This window comes from Crinia signifera, chromosome 2 (genome assembly GCF_055691185.1).
Source record: "Crinia signifera chromosome 2, ASM5569118v1, whole genome shotgun sequence".
Taxonomy (NCBI): domain Eukaryota; kingdom Metazoa; phylum Chordata; class Amphibia; order Anura; family Myobatrachidae; genus Crinia; species Crinia signifera.
The window spans coordinates 260621531-260643417 of NC_139218.1; the positions used below are offsets into that span (position 1 = coordinate 260621531).

Here is a 21887-nt window from a genome sequence, read left to right on the forward strand (position 1 = left end):
ACGCACCGATCAGAATAAGGTCCAGAGTGAGGGGCTAGGGGCCGCGGTACAATTATACAGTGTCCATGTTGACTTAAGTTAACAGACACCAAAAAAAAAAACAACAACTGCTATCAACATTATGACCATGTTGACCTATTTCTTGTGTCGACCCTATGACCCATACACCTAGAGTGTGAGACTGCATTCACAAATCAGTTTATTTTGACCTGTTCCTGTATAGATCTTACTACTCTTATGAGAACTTGATTCTTAATCATTAACCAGTGACCTCACCACACTGATTGTGCAAGAGATATGCAATGTTTCATGTAACTATGTACTGCATATATTTAATTACACATGCTACAGTTTCTATTGCTAAAATACCCTATCTGTCCCCAGAAGGTGTAACAAAGACATGTATACACCTGTGCAATATAAGTCTTCACATTTTATAATAAAAACCTACTACATCCAAATAGTGTGGCAGCTCACTGTGGCCAGCACTGAAATGTCAGGAATGTAAAGACAGCTTCCATCCAACAGTAATAATACAGAGTAGTCTTGTTGCAAATATTTCTATAATAGCCGTAAGTGTATTGTACTCAGGACCTTATTCAGGTCCGTTCGCTCGCATACACGCACCTAACATTGCAGGAGTGAAACCGCTGGGCGTTCCCATGGTAATCGCCGGGTGACATGGGCGGGCAGCCGACATCACCGGATGTCAGCTGCCCGCCCATTTCATCTCAAAAGTGCGCGCATATATAAGTGACCCGAGAGTCACTTTATATATGGGTGAACGCGACCATCGAAAGATGTGGGTGTTCCCCCGCAGCCTGCGAATGGATGTTTATGTTAAACATCCATTCGCAGCCAGTGCGTGCGAACACACGCTGCAAAGGGGGCAGGCCCTCATTGGCCAGGCGGGGTTTGGTGGACTCCCAAGGCTACAAATTCACAGCCTTACAAATCAACCAGAATAACCCCCTCAGTACAAATACATGAACTCTGTGCAACAAGGAGAAAGACGGCTCGCCACACACAGATCATCAGCACAAAGGCAAGTTCTCAAACAAATTATATAAATGCTGTATAATAATTACAATCAATTACAGTATTTTAGTAAATTCAACAACTTGTGCCACGAATAAAAAAATAGCATAATATTAGTAGTGTAATACATACAGAATAGGTTAATATTTATTTACCAGATTGCTAAAATGCATACAAAGCACTAAAAAAGTAACCTTGAATGCCCTAAAAGCTTAATGCCAATTGTTATAGAAAGGATTTCTCGGTGGTCTTGAAACAATGGGCCTAATTCAAACCTGATCGCAGTACAAGTTTGTTCTCAAAAGTGTAAAAAACACTTGAATTACCCCAAAAGAGATCAGTAGCAGTGCTAGCCTTTTATTATATGGGATATAGTAGTCTAGAATAGCAGACTGGCCATTAGAAAAATACATGGTGTGATTTTTTTTAAATAGTGGTTAGGATTAGGATTATCAATAAAACCATTAGTCAGTCTCAGATCTAGAAGTTAAGGTAGTTACAGAAATAGCAAATTGGCTTTATGTATTAACAGAATGACAATCTACAGTACATGCGTCCACATACACTTAGCCCCAATACATCAGAAGCCAGGCAAGACTGGGCTGCGCTGTGTGTTGTAGCGTCTCTTTAAATTTTGTGCAATTCAGACCTGATCGCTGCTGTGCGAATTCACAGCACAGGCTTTTATTGCATACTGGGCCAAACACGCACTGCACATGTGCCAAAATGCTTGTAGAATGAAATTGAGAGTCGTACGAACCTAAACCTGTACACGGGGCAGTGACCAAGAAATAGGCACATTGTGGGAGGCCCCTGATGTGCAGGGCCGGCAACAGAAATCTTGGGGCCCCATACACTGATATTTCTGGGGGCCCTCACCCCCTCAAGCACTAGTAGTTGTGTGGAGCAGGGAGGAATGGTGGGCATATTGGTGGCAAGGAGTCCCATATAATTGCTGCCCCCAGCGCAGATAGTCTCACTTCTGAATTGACAACTAATACACATTATGCCACAAATCGTGATGCCTACTACATATTATACCACACACCTTAATGCCCATTAGACAATTGATGTTACGCACCATGGCAACCGCCGCACGATGATGATGCTAACCAGGGTTGCATCACCTTTCAAGTGGCGTGAGTTAAGGTGCTTGGTGTTACACGCGTTTCCATAGTAACCGACAGGGTAGGATGACGTCATCAGCGGGCGCATCCACTCTGTACGGATGATGCGGGGGCGGTGTTCTCACTGGTGCTGGTATGATAAAGGTATGTGATTTTCACCCGTGTATTATCCTGATGACGATGTGGTAAAATACATCGAAAACATTTGAACTTCAACTGCATGATTTCCTTCTTTCTTATCCATGTGCGGCCTTTGTGGAGTGTATTTGTATATACACGTGTGTGACCAAATTCAGATATTTACTGCCAGTTTGAAGCCATACGTCCTTAGAGACCAATTCAAGTGCAGTATGTTAAATCAAAGCATTGACAAGAGACTGCTATCCAGACCTGAGCTAACACTAGACACGCCCCCGAGAAGCAGCAGTAGAGACCCAAAGTGCACCCCACATATAAAGATTTCTCACCTTAGATGCTGATGTTTATAATAAGCACCCACAATGGTCTGGGGACATCCGGGACACGCAGCTCTTGGCTGCCGCGCAAACAGCCTGTGGACGGTCCGCCAGGACACGCAGCTTCCGGCCGCTGCTTAGATACACTGACAGCACCGGCTCATGTCAGTGTGTGTAAGCGCCGGCAGCCGGAAGCTGCATGTCCCGGCGGACCGTCCACAGGCTGTTTGCGCGGCAGCCAAGAGCTGCGTGTCCCGGCGAATGTCCCCAGTCAGCCCCCATGTACTGCAGGCTCAATTGTCTCAGCGGCACCACGGCCACGCTAACAGTCAGAGGATGAGTGGCCCGGCGGCCAAGCGGGGGCTGAACTTGGGGCCCCTCTGATACTCGGGGCCCGTCACAGCTGTACCCTTTGACCCCCCCTGTCGCCGGGCCCGCTGATGTGGAAGCATAGCCCTGACAAGAGGGGCAAGAAGGTGGGCGTATGCCGGCAAACAATTAGGAGTTTTTCAGATGGCTGCAAATTTAGGTGCAGCCACTTACACAGAAATATATTGCAACCCCCGAGTCAGTCTATGGATATGCTTGGCTGCGATTAACCTGGTACTTGTGTTCCTTCATCAATGTGGATTTAGCAAATTGCACAATCACACATGTTCAACTAAGTATCTAAACACATCATTATGCAGACAGGCCACAGGCAGTCAATTACCCAATTAGAAAGGAGGTGGTCGAACCACCACCGACAGCCAGAACTTCTGTCAAGCCTGCGACAGCGGATACAAGCCTGTAAGTATAAATCTGTATATAGATTTAATTTTGTTTAAAGTTTCATATGAGAGTGTCGGTTTGTTTGGTTTTGACTTAATGTTTGTAAAAAAGTGTCATGCTGTTATGTGACATTTGATTTGCTAAAAGTAACATGCAGGTGTGTGGCCATGTTTTGAAATATCAAAAACTATTTGACAGGGGTATGTGTTTGTATTGTTTTATTAATGCCTTAATAATAGTAACCTTAATAATGTTAAATAATATACATTCCAAAACTCCTCCCTACCCCACTCCCAAAACCCCATGCTATCCCTATCCCCCTCCCAAAATCCTGACTTCATGCTGTCACCATCCTACTTTATCTCCTCTGCCCACTTGCCATACCCTTCCTACTTTGATAATCCTACACCCTTACAACCTCCATCCCCCATTAAAGATCCCCCGCCCCATGGCTGCCCTTCCCTCAGAGGCTGACAAAGATGATGAGAAGACAGAATAGCTTGCTGAGGAGAGCAAGCAAATTCATTATAATGAGCATGTATTGTGTTTTTCTATAGATTAGGGAAGCCAATCCCGGGGCATTTTTTTAATCCCAATCTATTTTTGGATTCGGGATTGAAAAATGCTCAATCCCAGGATTCCCGGTATTGGCTTCCCTAAAAGAAAAAAAAATGCCCTGCATGTTTACTTACATGGTGATGTTGCCAGGTGGGGTCGTCGGAAGGTTGGGTGGGGAGCTGGGAGGGGTCTCAGGGAGCAAGGAGCCAGGTGGGTAGGCAGGAGCAAGCAGGAAGCCGGGTGGGGGAGAGTTCTCCTTGTGCCGGGTGGGTAGGCGGGGTCTCCGGGAGCCAGCCAGCAGCACATTCTGCACACTTCTTGGCTGTCTGAGGCCTGCGCAGCGTGACCAATGACGTTGTCACGCGGCGAAGGGCAGCGCTGCCGGGTACAGGGGAAGTCGGGCAGCGTCTGAGCTATGCTCAGATGCTGCCCGGGATTAGACTGCCCATGCGCAGTCTAATCCCGAAACCCCGGATTGGATACAACAATCCCGGTGTTTTGGGGGCCAAATCCCAGGATCCCGCGATTGGCCACCCTACTATAGATGGCTGATCATACCCCATTGTTGGTTTGCCGTTTACTGCTGCTTGTATTGCCATTGCCTCGATAAAGGTCCGCACCAGGAGTGAAATGTCGGCAGGCTTAATTGGTTAATGACATTGGTAAATGCGATGTGGGCAGCCTAGCCAACGCATACATGATTGATATGTCGCGCCCACCACCAGCAGAGTCGCGACATGTAGCTCTTTTGTGCAAGACAGTTTTGAATCACGGCCCTGCAGTTGTACGCCTGCAAACATAGTATACATTCACACAGGTACATCAAATTATGCGCGGCTGCAATCAAGTCTGAATCAGGCCCTTGGTCACATTGCAGGTGCAACAAAACACCACCAAATGTACTAGAGACACTTGGCTACGACTAACCAGAACCTGAATCAATTTTAGACATGTACAGTCGCAAAGGAAGCACAGTGGAACTCTATGTTAGAACTGCTGCGCAGTAGCACTTTGCATAAAGATTAAGAATAATGTGTACACGTCACACGTCACACATCAAATCCATCAGTGCAATTACGCAAAATAGTTTTGTTGCATACAGTTGGCTTATTTGTGCAAATAGACGCACATGTTTGAGCAAACATTACGTTTGGCACATCTGAGCCATCAGGGACTTGGTGCTGAAAAGGGCTGTTTACCATGACAGAAGCCACAGTGTATGAGAACATTTGTATATTAACAGTAGTTATTGCACGTGCCGCAAATTAGAAGGATCTTCATATTTCTTCTCAGTCTTCTTTCAAGGGAGACATTTCTCATTCCGTTTTAGGTTTGCTGTGTGTTGAGCTACTATAATGTGATTTACTTTTGTACATCAGAAATATAGATGCTAATGCCAAAACAGCACCAAGCTGAGGTGGCCCACAAGCGCTGTATTCTTGTGCAATTCCTGAGAAGAGAGGAACGAGTATGCGTCCCACTGATGTTACTGACTGTCCAACTCCTATAAGTGTACCGCTTCCATGTTTCTCCCCCAATGAAAGTTCTAGGTCCACAATGCATGTCCTCCCGATATTAGTAGAGAAGGCCAAAAACGTTGAAGACAGAATAACTATCCACATTTTAGGTGCTACAGAATATAGCAGGATGGAAAAGAACGTGAGGACACTGGAATGTAACAACATGGTGTATGTGTTATATTGGTAAAGTCTTGTAAGCGGTTCCAGTGAAAACCCAGCCAAAGCTCCAAGGGTGCTGCCATAACTTATTAGGTAGCCAGTCATCCGTGGAGTCATGTGAAATCTTTCTTCCATAGCCAAGGCAAAGTTGCTGTAATATAGCATCACCGCAATTGCTATTAGTAAACGAACCAAAAATATGTCCCACATCTGAGAAAAAGCCACGTCTATGACCTTCTTAAAAACCGAAACAATCTGTCCCCAAAAGGTCCGTAGAGGTGGATTTGGAGTGATCACATTGTCCTCCTGTGAGGCGTCTAATATAATACCAAGCTTTGGTGTCCCATTATTCTGTAAACATACACGGCTACTAGAGAGAGGCACACTGCCCAGCTGGTCCTCAGTCTGTGGCATAATCCAAACTAGACCTGCAAGTTGAAAATGAGGGAAATGGAAAAAAAAAAAAAAATCAAAAGGTCAAATAGTCACAGAACTATTTCCCCCCACCTTTATCAGACAATTGTTCAAGTTTTCTGAATGATTAAAACTCAGGTAAGAGACAATTTGTGAATGTAATGTATGTGACATCATACCTCCAGGTTATAGCTAACATAATCACACTACAGTGGCTCCAAGCAACAAATATTTTTTGAAAAAAAAAGAAAAAAAATGATCTTTCCTATAACATTACCCAGGATCACACATTTGTGATATAAATAAATAATTTCAATATAGATTAAACAAATACATTTGTAAAGGATCTACTGCATTTGGGGGCCTCACCGTTTAGGTTACTGTGTCTTGGATTGTGAAGGCACGATTAGAGTGGCAACATCAAATCGAAGTGTCGAGTTACAAAAGGCCTGAATCAGACCCATACACCAGTGCGCGAACATTTAAATTACACTCACCTTGTGATTGCAGTTTAAGAATGTACCGCTTGGGTGGTGGGGCGGGATGTGGCATTGCGGGGATGGGAAGCAGAGTTTTCTAAAAGTAGGTGTGCCCAGGCCTCTCTGGGGGAGGAGCGCAGCAGCTGTGTGACATCACACGTAGCCGCTGCAACCCAAAACATGGCCTGCATGACCCTGGTTGCTACCAGTCATGTGTGAGCACTTCACTGTGTAGAGAAGCGCTTGCACTTTCACAATGTCCTGAATATTATTGCAGGGAAGGGACACGTCAATCGGTGAGGTCCCAGAAAGTTTGCAAAACTGCAACCAGCTCTGATTCACCCCCTAAATGCGGAGTGTGGGTCCCATTAATTCACTGTGCAATGCACACAGACAGCACACCACTTACTTACATGATTAGATTGAGAACCCATTTATAAAAAAAAAAAAAAAAAAGGGGACCTCTATGTTCATGACCAAATAAATAGTTTTGTTATTATTGCAGATTGTATTCTGCATGCATGAATAGGTATACTAAAGCAGTCATATGGGAGACAGGCAGGGGAGTGTAAAAATACTATGACAGGAGAAAATCAACCACACAGAACTTATATTGCAGTAAATATTCTTCTTTAAAAAAAAATAATGAAATCTATAAAACTAAAGGACTTACTATTTAAACTAACAACTATACTGGCTTATAATGTTATGTTACATACCTGCATTTATTATGAAAATACCGGTGCAGAGGAAAGAGGTGATATAAAGACCGCCTTGTAACTCTGTAAGGTAACCACCAACAACAGGACCCAGGATAAACCCCATGCTGGAAGCTGCATTGAACCTTCCCATTACATGGGGGCGCTCTTTTTCTGATACAAGGTCTGAGAGGAATGCTTTCGAAATGGAGAGCGAATGCTTAAAAACTCCTGTTAGGGAGGAAATAGATTTTTTTTTTTTACAAAGCTAAAATAACAAATTGGCTCATACTTAATTGCAAGTAGAAAAGTAGTATTTTATTTTAATATGTCTAGGCCAGTTACAAGAGCAATGGAGAGGTTTAGAACATTGAGGTAGTATCACCAGTTAATAATATGCAACACAGCAGTGCCTCCAGTTCATATTATACCAGACCATACAATAGTTCCCAGTTCATATTATGCCACAAAGTGGTGCCCCCAGTTAATATGTCACATAACACTCCACAATGCTGTATGAAACACCTTTTTATAGGTTACTTTTGAAAAGTGTCACATGTACGTTTCGTACATCTTGACTTCCTCTACAAATATAAGAAAATAACCTACTAAAGAAAAAAGTAGGAGTAAGATACAGTGTGGAGGGGTTCTGTTAAAAACTATTTATTGATCAGTGTTCCTAATGGGTGTAGTATGACCACCCGACAGGAGGGATCCCGACGGTCAGTATGCGACGTCGGAATTCCGACTTCCGGTGCTCCGACAGGGGGGGGGGGCCAAGCGCAAAGAAGCCCCTTGCATGCTCGCCACGCTGTGGGCTTGGTGGCTTGCCACAGGTTCTATTCTCCCTCTATAGGGGTCGTGGAACCCCACAAGGAAGAATAGCCCTGTCAGTCGGGATCTTGACTTCAGGATTCTGACAGTCGGGAACCCCCTGACAAGCAGTAATCTGGCACCCGCTCCTAATATGTGATCCAATGAATTACATAAAGCAAATAACAGAGCATATTTAATAGCAACCCAGTTCACCGGAGGTGCGGGATGCCGGCCAAACTTTTTTTTTTTTTTAAAGGGGCAGTTATTTAAAAGGCAGAATCCTTTAAAAACAAAAAGCAAACATAGGAATTTGGCCACAGAGTAACCATGCAAATAGAATTCAATTAAAACAAATTTCACTTGAAAGACAATTAGGTACATATTAAAATGTAATAATGGAATTAGCTATAAATTATATACAACCAGCTATTTAAAATATCAGTATACTTAAGAAGTCCAGGAATGTGGGAATGTCTTCCCCAGGCTGGTTCAGTAAGCTCAGAATTACTGTACTATTAAGGGGAGAGTTCTCTTAAATGATGTGGTCTATTAGGGTTATTGTCAAGTGAACATCTTTGGGGGGGGGGGGGGGAACACACCAGAACGATTAGGGCTCAATTCCATCAATCTGGATCCAATTCCGACCGATTGGATGCAGATTGTATGTAGATTGGGCATGTTTAGGTCCAATTCCGATCCGATTCCAATCCGATGCGCGTCCCCGCTGTCGTTTAGTTGTTTTACAGATCCGGTACTTGTGAGTTATCCGGGCTGCCGATTTCTAAAATCGGGTCGGATCGGGCACATCGCATCGCATCGCATGCGACCATCTGATGCTATGCCCCGATTTTTCCATAGGAATCAATGTTAAAATGGACGGAGTCCATTTTAACATGGAATTCAATGGGAAAAAGGGGTCCTTTTCATACCCCTACTATCCAAGTGGGCATGGAGTTGGATATAAACCTGTGGCGAGCGTAGCGAGCCACCGAGCCCGAAGCGTGGCGAGCGAAGCGAGCCCCGCGAGGGGACGGTATTCTGTGTCCCCTCGCGGGGCTCGCTACGCTTCGGGCTCGGTGGCTCGCTACGCTCGCCACAGGTTTATATCCAACTCCATGCCCACTTGGATAGTAGGGGTATGAAAAGGACCCCTTTTCCCATTGAACTCCATGTTAAAATGGACTCAGTCAATTTTAACATTGATTCCTATGGAAAAAATCGGGTCATCGCATCCGATGGTCGCATGCGATGCGATGCGATGCGATATCGCATCGCATCTGTTTGTATGCCTTAACTTAAGGCATACAATCAAAAAATCGGCAGCCCGGATAACTCACAAGTACCACAGATCCTACCTGCTGCAGTGAGGATCTGTAAAAGATCCATTCAACTGGATACAGACACAGATCGGATTGGGATCAGATTGGATGCAGATCGTTAGCAGATCATGTGCTCCAACAGATCGTGCGAAAATCACACAATCTGCTAACGATCTACTAACAATCAGGATCGTTCTGGTGTGTACCTGGCCTTTGATCAACTCTCTAATAGAAGGCTTAGTGGGCATGGCATTTAAAATGTATAACTGCGCCAATCATAGCAAATGTGGTGGTATGGTCATTGGAAAGAGTGGGGTCCATTGGGGGGTTCCCCGGACAAGTGATGCGCCAGTGGTGCACACCTTCATCTTAGTGCTATGCCCGGAAATTTTTCAGGACAGCTCGCTGCAGCAGCGCAGCTGAGCCAGGAAAATTTCTGGGCATACCACTCAAGTGGTCAATAGAAATTACCAAGTTATAGATTTTTTATTTATTTCTGATAACTATGCATTGCTGAACTATTCTAGTCCTACATATTTTGGGCTTGATTCAGAGGTGGGTGCAGTAGTTATGTCCAGTGGCTACAGAACAGTTCAAAATTCAATTAGGAGAGCACCAACTGCCAGTGAGTCTATTTGAAATGGCAGTTGCAAGTGTCTGACGTAATTAGGCCCTTATTCAGATCTGATCGCAGTACAAATTTGTTCTCAAAATGAGCAAAGCCATGTGCACTGCAGGTGGGGCAGATGTAACATGTGCAGAGAGAGTTACATTCAGGCGAGTTATTTTCATTCTGTGCAGGGTAAATTCTGGCTACATTATTTTCACAGTGCAATTTAGATTTCAGTTTCAACATACCCCACCCAAATGTAACTCTGCACAGGTTACATCTGCCCCACCTGCAGTGCACATGGTTTTTCCCATTTTGAGAACAAATTTGTTCTGCAATCAGATCTGGGCCTTAGTCCGTCACACTGGACATGCATCCCAATGGCTAATTCTAAAAGATCAGAACAAACTCAGACATTTGATTTGTCAAATTCAGGGACTGTTCCTGGGAGGTAAAAGAGGAGTGGCAAGCTAGACACAGATGTGATGCTGACACTAAAGACATAATTCCTCACAGGAGGCCAGACTCAGACAGACATTGCACCTGCCAGTTTTAATGGAGTGAACAAAAGGTGGCATCTAAGCACACACAGAAACGGTATTGTGTCGCAACCACTGCGCATCTCAGTAGAAAGATCGGCCCCAGTATTAGCTTCTGCATTTTTACTCAGAATGACTCCCTTATACACACACAGCTATATTTACTATAAAATAAACAAGTAAAAATCTGTACTTGTTTCCTAGAACGGCGCCCACGATTCAGTCGTATGGCATCTTATGCATTGTATCGCATGCCATATAGCCGCATGCAATGCGATTTAAGCACCCTATACGATTTTTCATTGTATACGCACCCTAATGGGTGCTTACAATGTTAAATGCACCACCACTATCAATGCCAACCCGAGGCGTGGCGAGCATAGCGAGCCCGTGAGGGGTGGCGGTACGCGTCCTCCGACCTTTTCATACCCCCACTATCCACGTCGGTGTGGAGTTGATTTTATATAGTGTGGTGAGCCACCAAGCCCTAAGCGTGATGAGCCCCGTATTATTTTACATGTATTCTGCGTCCACTCGCCACGCTTCGGGCTTGGTGGCTCGCCACACTATATAAAATCAACTCCACGCCGACGTGGATAGTAGGGGTATGAAAAGGTCGGAGGATGCGCACCGCTGCCGCTCGCAATGCTTCGGGTTGGCGTTGATACTGGGGGTGCTTTTAACATTGTAAGCACCCCTTACGGTGCTTATACAATTAATAATTTTATAGGGGGCCCATTTTACATTGAACACACCCATTAGGGTGCTTATACAAATTGAAATCGTATACCATTGTATAGGGCATACAATGCGATGGTATAAGATTTAAAATTGAACAACATCGGCTGACATCGCATCGCATACCATTGTATGGCTTATGGTATGCGATGGGCGCCGTGCTAGGAAACAAGTACCAGTAAATCTTAGCCAAAGATGCATTAGATGGTCTTTGCTGTAGTAGGAGAAATGATAAAAATAATAATATGACTGAGACCGTAGATTTGATAGACTGCGTCTTCATGAATATTGGCAATACTCATAAATTTGCTGCGCAAGCGGTAGGTACATTTAAGAAAATTAGTGAGCAACTGCTTCTAGATACTTACCCACTGGTATTCTTGCAATAGCGTATATGTAAATGTTAATGGATATGCCAAGTAGACCATAGCCACAGGCACTGATAACAATACAAGTAATTAGTGAATAGCGTCTTCCAATGATATCGCTCCAGCTTCCCTGCACAGAAGAAGAATTTTTTTTTATACAGTGGCTATAGTGTTATTACAGATATTCATACATTTATTACCATAATTACATAAAAACAGGGGACTATACAGTACTCAGCTGTCATTAACTTGGTAAAAGGTCAATGTTCCCAAAATGATATAGATATTTTTTAATCTTTTTCTTGAGATGATTATATACATATACAGTACTTGAAGTTTTGTATGTTGTCCCAGTACCCCTACCCCATTGTTGGCTTGCTGTTTACTGCTGCTTGTATTGCCATCGCCTTGACAAAGGTCAGCACCAGAACCGAAACGTCGGCAGGCTATCGATTGGATTAAACTCTGGGTTTATACTTTGAGAAGACGGAGTGCTGCTTTTCCCTCTTTTGGGGTTTCTGGGTACGTCATTGTGAATGCTGAATCATTACAGTACTTTCTAAACGGTACCCCAGTGGATGCCTGGGTTAAAGAGTGCAGTGATTTTGGATATATTTATGTATTGGATTAAATAGAGAGTGCTAATGATAACCACCACCTAACAGGTTTTCACCAATAGCGTGGAGAGATGTACACAATTGATGACAATAACATTTGAGTTTTTATTAAAAATTCTATAAAATTTCATGGTCCACATCGTTTAATTCAAGACGATACAAGGTAAGTCCAACCCTACGCGTTTCATCTTACAACTACTTCATCAGGGTCTAAGCAGACAGGTAACAAATTGAATTGTTCCTTTAAATAGATTTGCAAACATCCGATAATGGACTATAAGATGATGTATCTCATTTTTTATGCGTTTGTGGGCGGTAGGAGTGGTAAGTGCCTGAAGGTGGTATACCTCAGATTTTTTTAGGCGACTGTCTCAGCAGAAGTTCTATGCCTAAACATAGGTGATACGCAGGGACGTGCAGTCAGGGGAGGCAGGGGAGGCAGTGCTTCACCTGTCATCATTGATTAACAAAAATACAAAGATATTTCTAACACATAGACAGTATGAGAAATATCTTATTTGTATTTTTTTTATATAAATGATGAGTTGGGACACTGTTGTGAGTCTTAAAGGCTGCAGGAGCTGTGCCTCCGGCTAATTGCTAACTATCAGCAGCAGCGGGGGGCGGGGCTAATCACGGGCAGAGAAAGAGGCTGCAAAGCCCATTGAAAAACAATGGGGAAGCGGCACCTAGACATCTGCATCAGTGACAGGGACGTGCCTTCAGTCCATATACAAGGCACACCCCTGTCACTGTAACAGATCTAATAGGACAGCGGATCAGGCTGTCACACACTGACAGCCTGTATCCGCTGTCAGGGTTGAGTTCAGGGGCGGGTTTAGGAGATCACATCCCATAATACAGCTCCATACCATGTGCTGCCACTGTCTGTGTGTGTGCCGAATGTCGGACTCCAGGAATCTGCATCAATCCCTCCAAATCACTGCTGTGTAAGCTAGACAAACAGAAGTGACTGAGCCAGCAGCAGAACTTCGCAGAGGTAGGAGAGCTCTCCCGAGGCCCGGCCAATAAGATCCACTCTGCCCCGTCTGCTCCTCCTCTCTCCCTTCACTGGCTTTCTCCCCTTTCTATCTGTGTCTGTCCAGCCAGCCTCAGCTCTAGCAAGCACAGCATTTCAAGTGTGTGAGTATGTGTCCTGCTGCCCGTTATCTCATTAACACTTCAGCTCCGTTCAGAGTGATAAGCAGCAGTCTGTCACTGTCCGTGATTTCTCCCTGCATCCAGTGCACTAACAGGTCAAGGTCAGCCCCTACCCTGTCCCTTATCTATTCAACCTCAGCTCAGCAGCGTTTTTTCTAGGATCATTCAGCCATACAGTATATAATGATTGATATGGGCTGTGCTGTGATCTGAGGTCTGTGTGTTGGGGCAGAGGGAATGGGTTCCAGAGGGAGCTGCAGTATCTGGAAAGTTTTTCCTGAATCCTTCATGCAGCCATCACTCACAGATTAGGGGGCCCATTTACTATGGTCTATCACACCATCTGTATATAAAAGACTGTGTATATAAACTGTAGAAGCAGTCCATTTCATCACTGCTTCTATATAATATATACCCTGTATTTTACATACTTAGGGGATAGTCATCAAAGCTCTCACAATTGAGCATTGGCGGCGGTAGCGGTGATACTGTTTCGTGCTTTGGCGGGCAGGACTTGTACCCATATCAAAATTGGGTCCACAGAGCCTCACCAGTCTCTCACTTCACCGCACGTCACTGGTGATACGTCACACAGGACTTCGATGTTGGATAGAAAAAATGTCTAAAGCAAAAATATTGCCAGGATAGGGTCTGTAAAAGGAGACACAGCAAGTATGTCAAATGTAGGCGCTCCTTTTATAGACCCTATCCTGGCCAGATTTCTGCTTGAGAACTTTTAAAATAAAAGGTAGACTGTCATATCCATGTAATATGGAGTGTGCAGATACTGTGTGAGGCAGTGACCGGTCAAGTAGGAAACCACAGACAGAAACAGACAGTAGTAGAGATGAGAGACTCTGAAACTGCTGGAGGAAGACAGCAGCATGGACAACATGCACCTCTATATGGCATGAACTGGTACATCAAAGTACAGTAGTTTTCAAACCTTCTGAATAATAGGACTCCAAAAACTGTGATAACAGTCAGTATGTGTTTTTCACTATGAAGTGTGACTATATGAAAACAATGTCTGCACTGGAATAGTATTAGTTTGGTCAGGGCAAGATTAGACATTCTGGAAACAGAGTAAGGAAGTTCTGGCTGGGCAGGATTAAAAACTAGGGGTTTGCAGATTAAAATCATGAGCCAGCTCAAGGCAAATAGTCCCTTTTAAGGTTAATTTGTAGTCCTACTGTATGCTGATAGAGAAGGGCCCTATAAAAACCAAGTTTACAATTCAAAATATTTCTGTATTACTTAAAGACTAAACCGGCACTATTTAAGGCATGGTGGGCACCCTTGTTGCCAAGTGTACCCAGCAACTAACACAGATGATTTCAGCACATGTGCCCACACATATGTAGTCAAAAAGTGGGAGGAGAACTAGACCTGATGCACTTTGGATGGATGCACTGATTATGAGGAAGTTTTGTGACATTCGTGTCAGTCAATTCTCAGATTTTATTTTTAAACAAGTGAATAGCAAACAGGAGTAAAGTGGTGTACACATGGGTTGATTTTGACTATGCGCTTCCCTTTAATTCCCCACAGCCCAGAACCATAAAATCTTGAGTATAGTCTCTTGCAATTTTGAATATGTGCTCTATGGCCTATTGCCAAATACATTAAAAGCGATATCGTCAAAATGGCCTTGCCTGCAGTCTATTTAGCCAAGATATACTGACCACATGGGACCACGTATCAGTATCATAAGTAGGAGGAGCACTGTGCTATTTTCGCTAACTTTCTATGCAATCTATACAGTATTTGGCTATATTGTCAAAATCATAAGCCAAAAATTGCACCATGTGTACACACCTTAAGTGACCCAGGAGCCCGCTATCACATGGAACACTGACACCACCACTGGGCTCATCTCACCAAAAAAGGAAGAATAGAAAGTACTAAAGAGTGGTTCTTTTTGTTTATATTGTCATCACTGGTCAGCCAAGGAAGGGGGGTATTCAATCCACGATCACTGTTGTCGATCCCTCCCGACAGCCGTGATCCTGGCCCGTTGCAGTTAACCCGACAGCTGAACCACAGGCGGGATTCAATGTCCCGCCTGCCAATTGGTGCAAAGGGGGTGTGGCCACAAAAACAGCCGTGGATTGTTGATCTGGAGCCGGGATCGCGACAGTACACGCCGTTATTGTCAGAACAAGCACAACAGCTTCTAAAGTCGGGCCTGTTCTGCTGTGATCCCGCTTCAATCCTGTCGCTAAAAACAGCATTGAATATGGAGCCACCGCTATTTCCCCCGTCAGGAATAGCGGCGGCACATTGAACACCCCCCGAAGTCTTCATGTCATGGATAATTAGTGGAAAGTGAATTTGTCAAAATAGGTGTGAAAATTGCTAAGCAAACATTTTTATTTATCATAATGACCATAGGAAATATTTTTTTTTAATTTCTTACACAATATTTTTTATTTCAATTTATATAACACATGTGAGGGACACTTTGAGAGATGTGCAAAATATCTGCTAAAAATGCCAGAGATGTTGACACTCGATGGGTTAAACAACAACTAAACTTGCATAGTCTCATATACAAACCATGTTCATATGTCAACACATTAAAGTGGACCTTTGACACAAACTTTGTTAAAAAGGGTCTCCTCTTTAACTTTAATAGGGTCTCCTCTTTAACTTTAATAAAGAGAGCAGACGCTTTCCTCATCTTAAGAACAGCAATGTCATCAGGTCAAAAACAATTGTAAAAACTATTTATACAATTTAGGTTAATGTGACCTTACTGACTGTCTACATAAATCCACACACTGCAAACCTGTCACTCAATCTGCATGCTTACCTAGAGAGTCATCCCCTTCCTTACATGGCAGCCTGCTGCAAAGTAGTGTGATGGACCAGTTTAGTAAAGTCTAAATATGCCAGAGAGTTTAGCTTCCTCATACACAGCTTTTGATAGATTTTAATTGCAAACTGTTCTATACTGGATCTTTAAATATAATTAAGGTAATATGGAATGATAAATAAGATCTTCATATAACCAACTGACAGAGCTGCTAAGTACATGCAAAGTTCTCTGTTAATAAATCAATGCGACACTTACCACAATTGAGCTAGAGAAGAGTTGCAGAACGCCATAGCAGGAGCCTAAGAGAAAGTACAGTATTAAATCAGTACTGTTTTAAAAATGTATCTGGTGTACAAAAATACAGACACATTAAATACATTTAAGATCACATTGGACAAGTACTTGATGGATAGGTGTTCATTCTAGCACTCACCATATTTGAAAACCCATGCAGTTCCTCTTCCCTGCCTGGGGTGTCACTGTCTGCTGCAGTGTTTCTAGCACCGGTCTGGTTTGCATATATGTGCTGACATACAGACCACACTGTGCTAGAAGCACTAAAGCAGACAGCGACACCCCAGTTTATATCTAGGATTTAGTCCAATGAATCTAGTTAAACAGGTTGAACTTGGTCTTTATTTTACCTCATTTACTATGTTAAAAAAATATCAGGACACATTACTAAAACAAGATGGCCATACACTAGTGCGATTTGCTCACTTTTCACCAGATTCCAATGATTGGGCCAAGAGTAGCCAAAAGCGCATGTATTTGACATCCGATTTGATCGGCAGTCCCATGTGCATTGGTTCCGAGTCAGAGATCAGATGTTCTGCTGGTCCGACTTCCACCTGACAGCCTCTCTGCAGCAGCGAATGGAAACGCATACAATATATCATATCCAAAACAACCGCATACGATATATACAGTATGTGATCCTGCAGCCCGGGAAGCTCTTGGGTCAGTGATGGCTAACCTTCACACTCCACCTGTTGAACTACACATCCCAGCATGCCCTGTATCAGTTTTACTATTTGGCCATGCTAAAACCGATGCAGGGCATGCTGGGATGTGTAGTTCAACAGCTGGAGTGTCAAGGTTAGCCATTACGGTCTTAGGGAGTTCGAGTGGGATCGGCTGAGACTTCTCCCCTTGCAAAAGTTGAAGTAGTGTATGGGGACCTTAGTATAAATTAGATGTAAACAATGTCAAAACTACTAATCTAACATTCGTATTATCAAGGACAATTGTACTCCATAATCAAGACATATAGATTAGGTATCAAGGGTTAAGAAATGTACAGCAATACTAAACTAGAAGAAGAAAAAATCCTGCAAAACCAGACTTACTAGACTATATTAGCAGACTGGGTCATCTGACTTTAGCAGTTATTTTAGCTTTACAAGGTGATATGTAGGGTAAATTCCAGATATAGGATTGCTCTTCCCTCCCTCAGTAATATATCCTTCTCAATGCCAACAATGGCACCGAGCCCTTCAGTTCAGTCAGTACTATTTTTACGAATAATATTACTAATTAATATGCAGCAATGTTTATATTGATTTTATCTCACGTTCTGCAATGTTTTGTACCTTCATCTTTTGTTTGCACGGTTTCTGCTTATGTTTTTTGTAAAGGCCCTTCGGACCCCTTGTGGCACCAAATTAAGGATATTTATCTAATTTCAGACATATCTTTTGTATCAGGCATATGTCTCATGCACATGCTCACTAATAATAAAGATGGCTGCTTCACAGGAAAATAGATATGGCTGGTACAGCCACACAGATTAATCTTAACTCGAATTACAACCGAAAATCTGCATTTATTTCCCAGCATGCAATCTGCACCAGCCTCTAAGACTCTAATGGGTGCAGCCAGGTCCAAACAGGCGGCACTGCATTCTAGTCCCCTTTGAGGTAGTTTTTGGTATAACCGTATACAGCCACATGATGGAGCCTTTAAACCAGGATCCTAAGATATGACCGACATTAAAAGTACCTCCATAGAAATAATCACTTTATATGAGGCACACCATTACTCTGAAGTGTCAAAGTTCAGCCTAACGCAGCAGCATATAGGAAACAGCATACAAGAACTGCAACAAAAACAAAGGGTGTATTCATATGTAACAAAGAGTTGCGTCTCAACATACCGGCCCAGCAGAGGGCCAGGAAGTGGAGTTGCTCAGCCAAGCCTCCAAGTATCCAAACCAGTCCATCGACTTCTGGCATTTGCCAGAAGTCCCAGTTTTCCAATCTAGCTGTGGAAGAATATTTGGTACTTGTTTCCTAGCACGGCGCCCACAATTTTGATCGTAGTACATCTTATACAATCGCATCGCATGCAATATAGCGGCATGCGATGCGATTTATAATTGTACAAGCACCCTGATGGGTGCTTTCAATGTTAAATGCACCCCCATTGGCAACGCCACCCCGAAGCGTGGCAAGTGCAGCGGTACGCGTCCCCGACCTTTTCATACCCCCACTATCCACATCGGCGGAGTTGATTTTAGATAGTGTGGTGAGCGCAGCGAGCCCGAAGCGTGACGAGCCCGAGAGGGGACACGGATTACTTTACATGTATTCCGCGTCCCCTCGCTGCGCTTCGTGCTCATATTCCGCGGGGCTCGCCACGCTTTGGGCTCAGTGGCTCTCTGCGTTCACCACACTATCTAAAATCAACTCCACGCCGACGTGGATAGTGGGGGTATGAAAAGGTCGGAGGACGCGTACCGCTGCGCTCGCCACGCTTCAGGTTGGCGTGGATAGTGGGGGTGGCGTTGCCAATGGGGGTGCATTTAACATTGTAAGCACCCATCAGGGCGCTTGTACAATTATAACTCGTATCACATGCCATTTGCTGGCATGCAATGCTATGCGATATTTCATTGTACAAGCACTCCTGTTAATTTAACATGAATATCGCATCGCACACCACTAAGTATGGTATGTGATGGGCGCCGTGCTAGGAAACAAGTACCGAATATTTTACAGATGCTACATAATTTAGCTCAACCAAAATAACATTTAAACAAGCTCTGATTCCAGATAAAGATGGCAATATAATAATATATATATATATACACACACTACAGGATAAGGACCAAGTGCGGGACAAGAATTATTCTGCCGACAGTACACATGCTGGGCCTTGTTCAAGAGATAAAAGGAGTTTGTTATAGTAGAGTAGTGAGGCTCATAAATGTTATCACCAACATATTCCTTACCTATTATACCTGCTGTAGTTGGACTTGCACCAAGAGATTTCATGTGGTGATTTAGTAAAGGCACAATCATGCTCACGCCAAAAAGGTCCTAGGAAAAAAAAAAAAAAAAAAAAAAAAAAAAGAAAAAAAAAAAGTGTCACATAATATATACCATTAGGTCCATTTGGACACAGATTTCATTTTTGTCATTTTAGCTGTTTAAAACCACTTTCATTACATAATTTATAGATGTTTTGGTAAAGTGCAGACTATCAAGCTTTCATTTGAGGGTATTTACATCCAAATTGGAAGAGTTTGGGAAATACAGCTGTTTAATATGTAGCCCCTCTTTTTCAAGGGACCAAAAGTAATTACTATTGACTAGAAGGTCCATTTGTTTTTTGGTCACACCTAATCTTCCATGGAAATTGATGGGAGAGGATACCGAAAGCTCTTTCTAATAGAACTGGATTCAGTATGAACTGAAATGTGTCTGGCATGGGCTAATCAAAGCAATTCAGTTGGAGCAACAACTGAATTGCTTCAAAAAAGGTGCCATGTTGCGGTGGCTGTAGGGAAAAACTATTGAATTCCCCCTCAAAGCTATTTCAATTAGAAATTTGGAGTGGATTCCATGTGTGACATTTGCATTTAGAAGCTGTTGCTGTGAAAACACAATATAGGGTCAATGTCAATCCTTAGGCTGCAAAACCCCCCAAAACATCCATCAGAGAGAGTTAGTGGCAAATTTTAGCTTAGACTAAAAAGGTTGTCTTGACAACACAAAAAGGCCCAAATGATCGCAGGCTCCTTGTCCAGCAATGCACCTACATTAAATTTGTATACATACAAGAGATTTAAATTTCTGTATTTGACTACAAAATAATAAAACTAGAGCAAAGTCATACCTCATGTACAACTAAAGGCCCATACACACTGGGCGACTGAGCTGAAAGCCGGTCAAAACAGCCTGTTTGAGTGGCTTTCAGCTCAAAGCCGCCCAGTGTGTATGCCCCAGCGGTGATCGCTGCTGTGTGCTCCTGCATTATCGCCGGGAAAGCCGCTCATCTGCTGGTTATACCAGCAGATGAGCGGTGTTGAGGGCGGCTTTGCATAGCTCTGCAACACCATCCTTCCCCCTCCATCTGTGCCGGGCAGGGGGAAAGCCGCTCAGTGTGTATGCACTGAGCGGCTTTCCCCGCAGCGGTGATTGACATCATCGCTGTCCATACACGCTGGGCATAGTCGCCCAGTGTGTATGGACCTTAAGTTATCAAAGCAACCATTGCAGTAAATATATATATATATATATATATATATATATATATATATATATATATATATATATACACACACACATACATATACACACACATATATATATATATATATATATATATATATATATATATATATATATATATATATATATATATATATATATATATATATATATATATATATATATATATATATATATATATATATATATATATATATATACATATACATATACACACACACATACACACACACACACACACACACACACTTTATTTAAAACAAAACCCACTTTATTTTTTTATTTTAAACTAGCACTTGGTCCCCTTAATCACCATGACTTTGTTAGGGAGATAATATACTGGTGACATTAATTTGTGGACAGTAAACTTTAACAAAAGTAATGTAGCTGTAGGTTTAAGGTCTGTATAATATATAATAGTTTTGGAGCACAATTATCCACGACAACTAATTTTGAGACTATAGGCCTTATTCTAGTTCACTCTGTCTGACAAAATCCTTCTTAGATGGACAAAACCATGTGCACTGCAGGGGGGCAGATGTTACTTGTGCAGAGAGAGTTAGATTTAGGTGGGGTTTTACTTCAAAGTGAGATCTATATTGCAGTGTAAAAATAAAGCAGCCAGTATCTACCCTGCACAGGTGAGAAAATAACTCACCCAAATGTAATTCTCTCTGCACATTTAACCATCTTTAGGTGCGTACACACAGGTGCGATTTTGGCCAAAATCGCGGGAAATATGGTCGCTGAGCGACCATATTGCCTGCAATGGGAGTGTGCACCGGCGATGTATCGCCGGGTGCGCGCTCCCGTTTTTGCCCGTGGTGATCGCTGGTCGCAGGAACATGCTCCTGCGACCAGCTGATTACCACTGCCGGGCTCCCCCCGGCAGTTTCTTTTTCATCAGCGACCATCTCTGGTCGCTGATGTAAAGTAGAAACTGAGCAATATATTGCTCAGCCATATATTGCTCAGCAATATATCTCCCCCGTGTGTACACAGCATAAGAAGGATTGGTACTTAATGTATGTAATATCTGGGCTCACGTTTTTCTTAGGAGACCACGTCCGCTCGCCACGCTTCGGGCAGGGTGGCTCGCTGCGCTCGCCACACTATATAAAATCAACTCCATGCGTAGTTGGATAGTAGGGGTATGAAAAAATGG

General features: G+C 43.1%; 1 protein-coding gene across 2 annotated transcripts in view; it reads right to left on the bottom strand.

The window, feature by feature from the left end:
* Window positions 1-2781: 2781 nt before the first annotated feature.
* SLC67A2 (solute carrier family 67 member 2) overlaps window positions 2782-21887 on the bottom strand; it is a 30322-nt gene continuing 11216 nt past the window's right edge. The window contains exons 2-6 of one of the 2 annotated variants that reach the window (XM_083174393.1): window positions 19441-19528; window positions 16464-16507; window positions 11610-11739; window positions 7241-7450; window positions 2782-6056 (exon numbers count right to left, since the gene is read on the bottom strand). In XM_083174393.1, coding sequence (XP_083030519.1) covers window positions 5266-6056; window positions 7241-7450; window positions 11610-11739; window positions 16464-16507; window positions 19441-19528 — 1263 coding nt within the window. In that variant the 3' untranslated portion in view covers window positions 2782-5265. The remainder of the gene's footprint in view (window positions 6057-7240; window positions 7451-11609; window positions 11740-16463; window positions 16508-19440; window positions 19529-21887) is intronic. The other variant, XM_083174394.1, reaches the window with a different exon arrangement.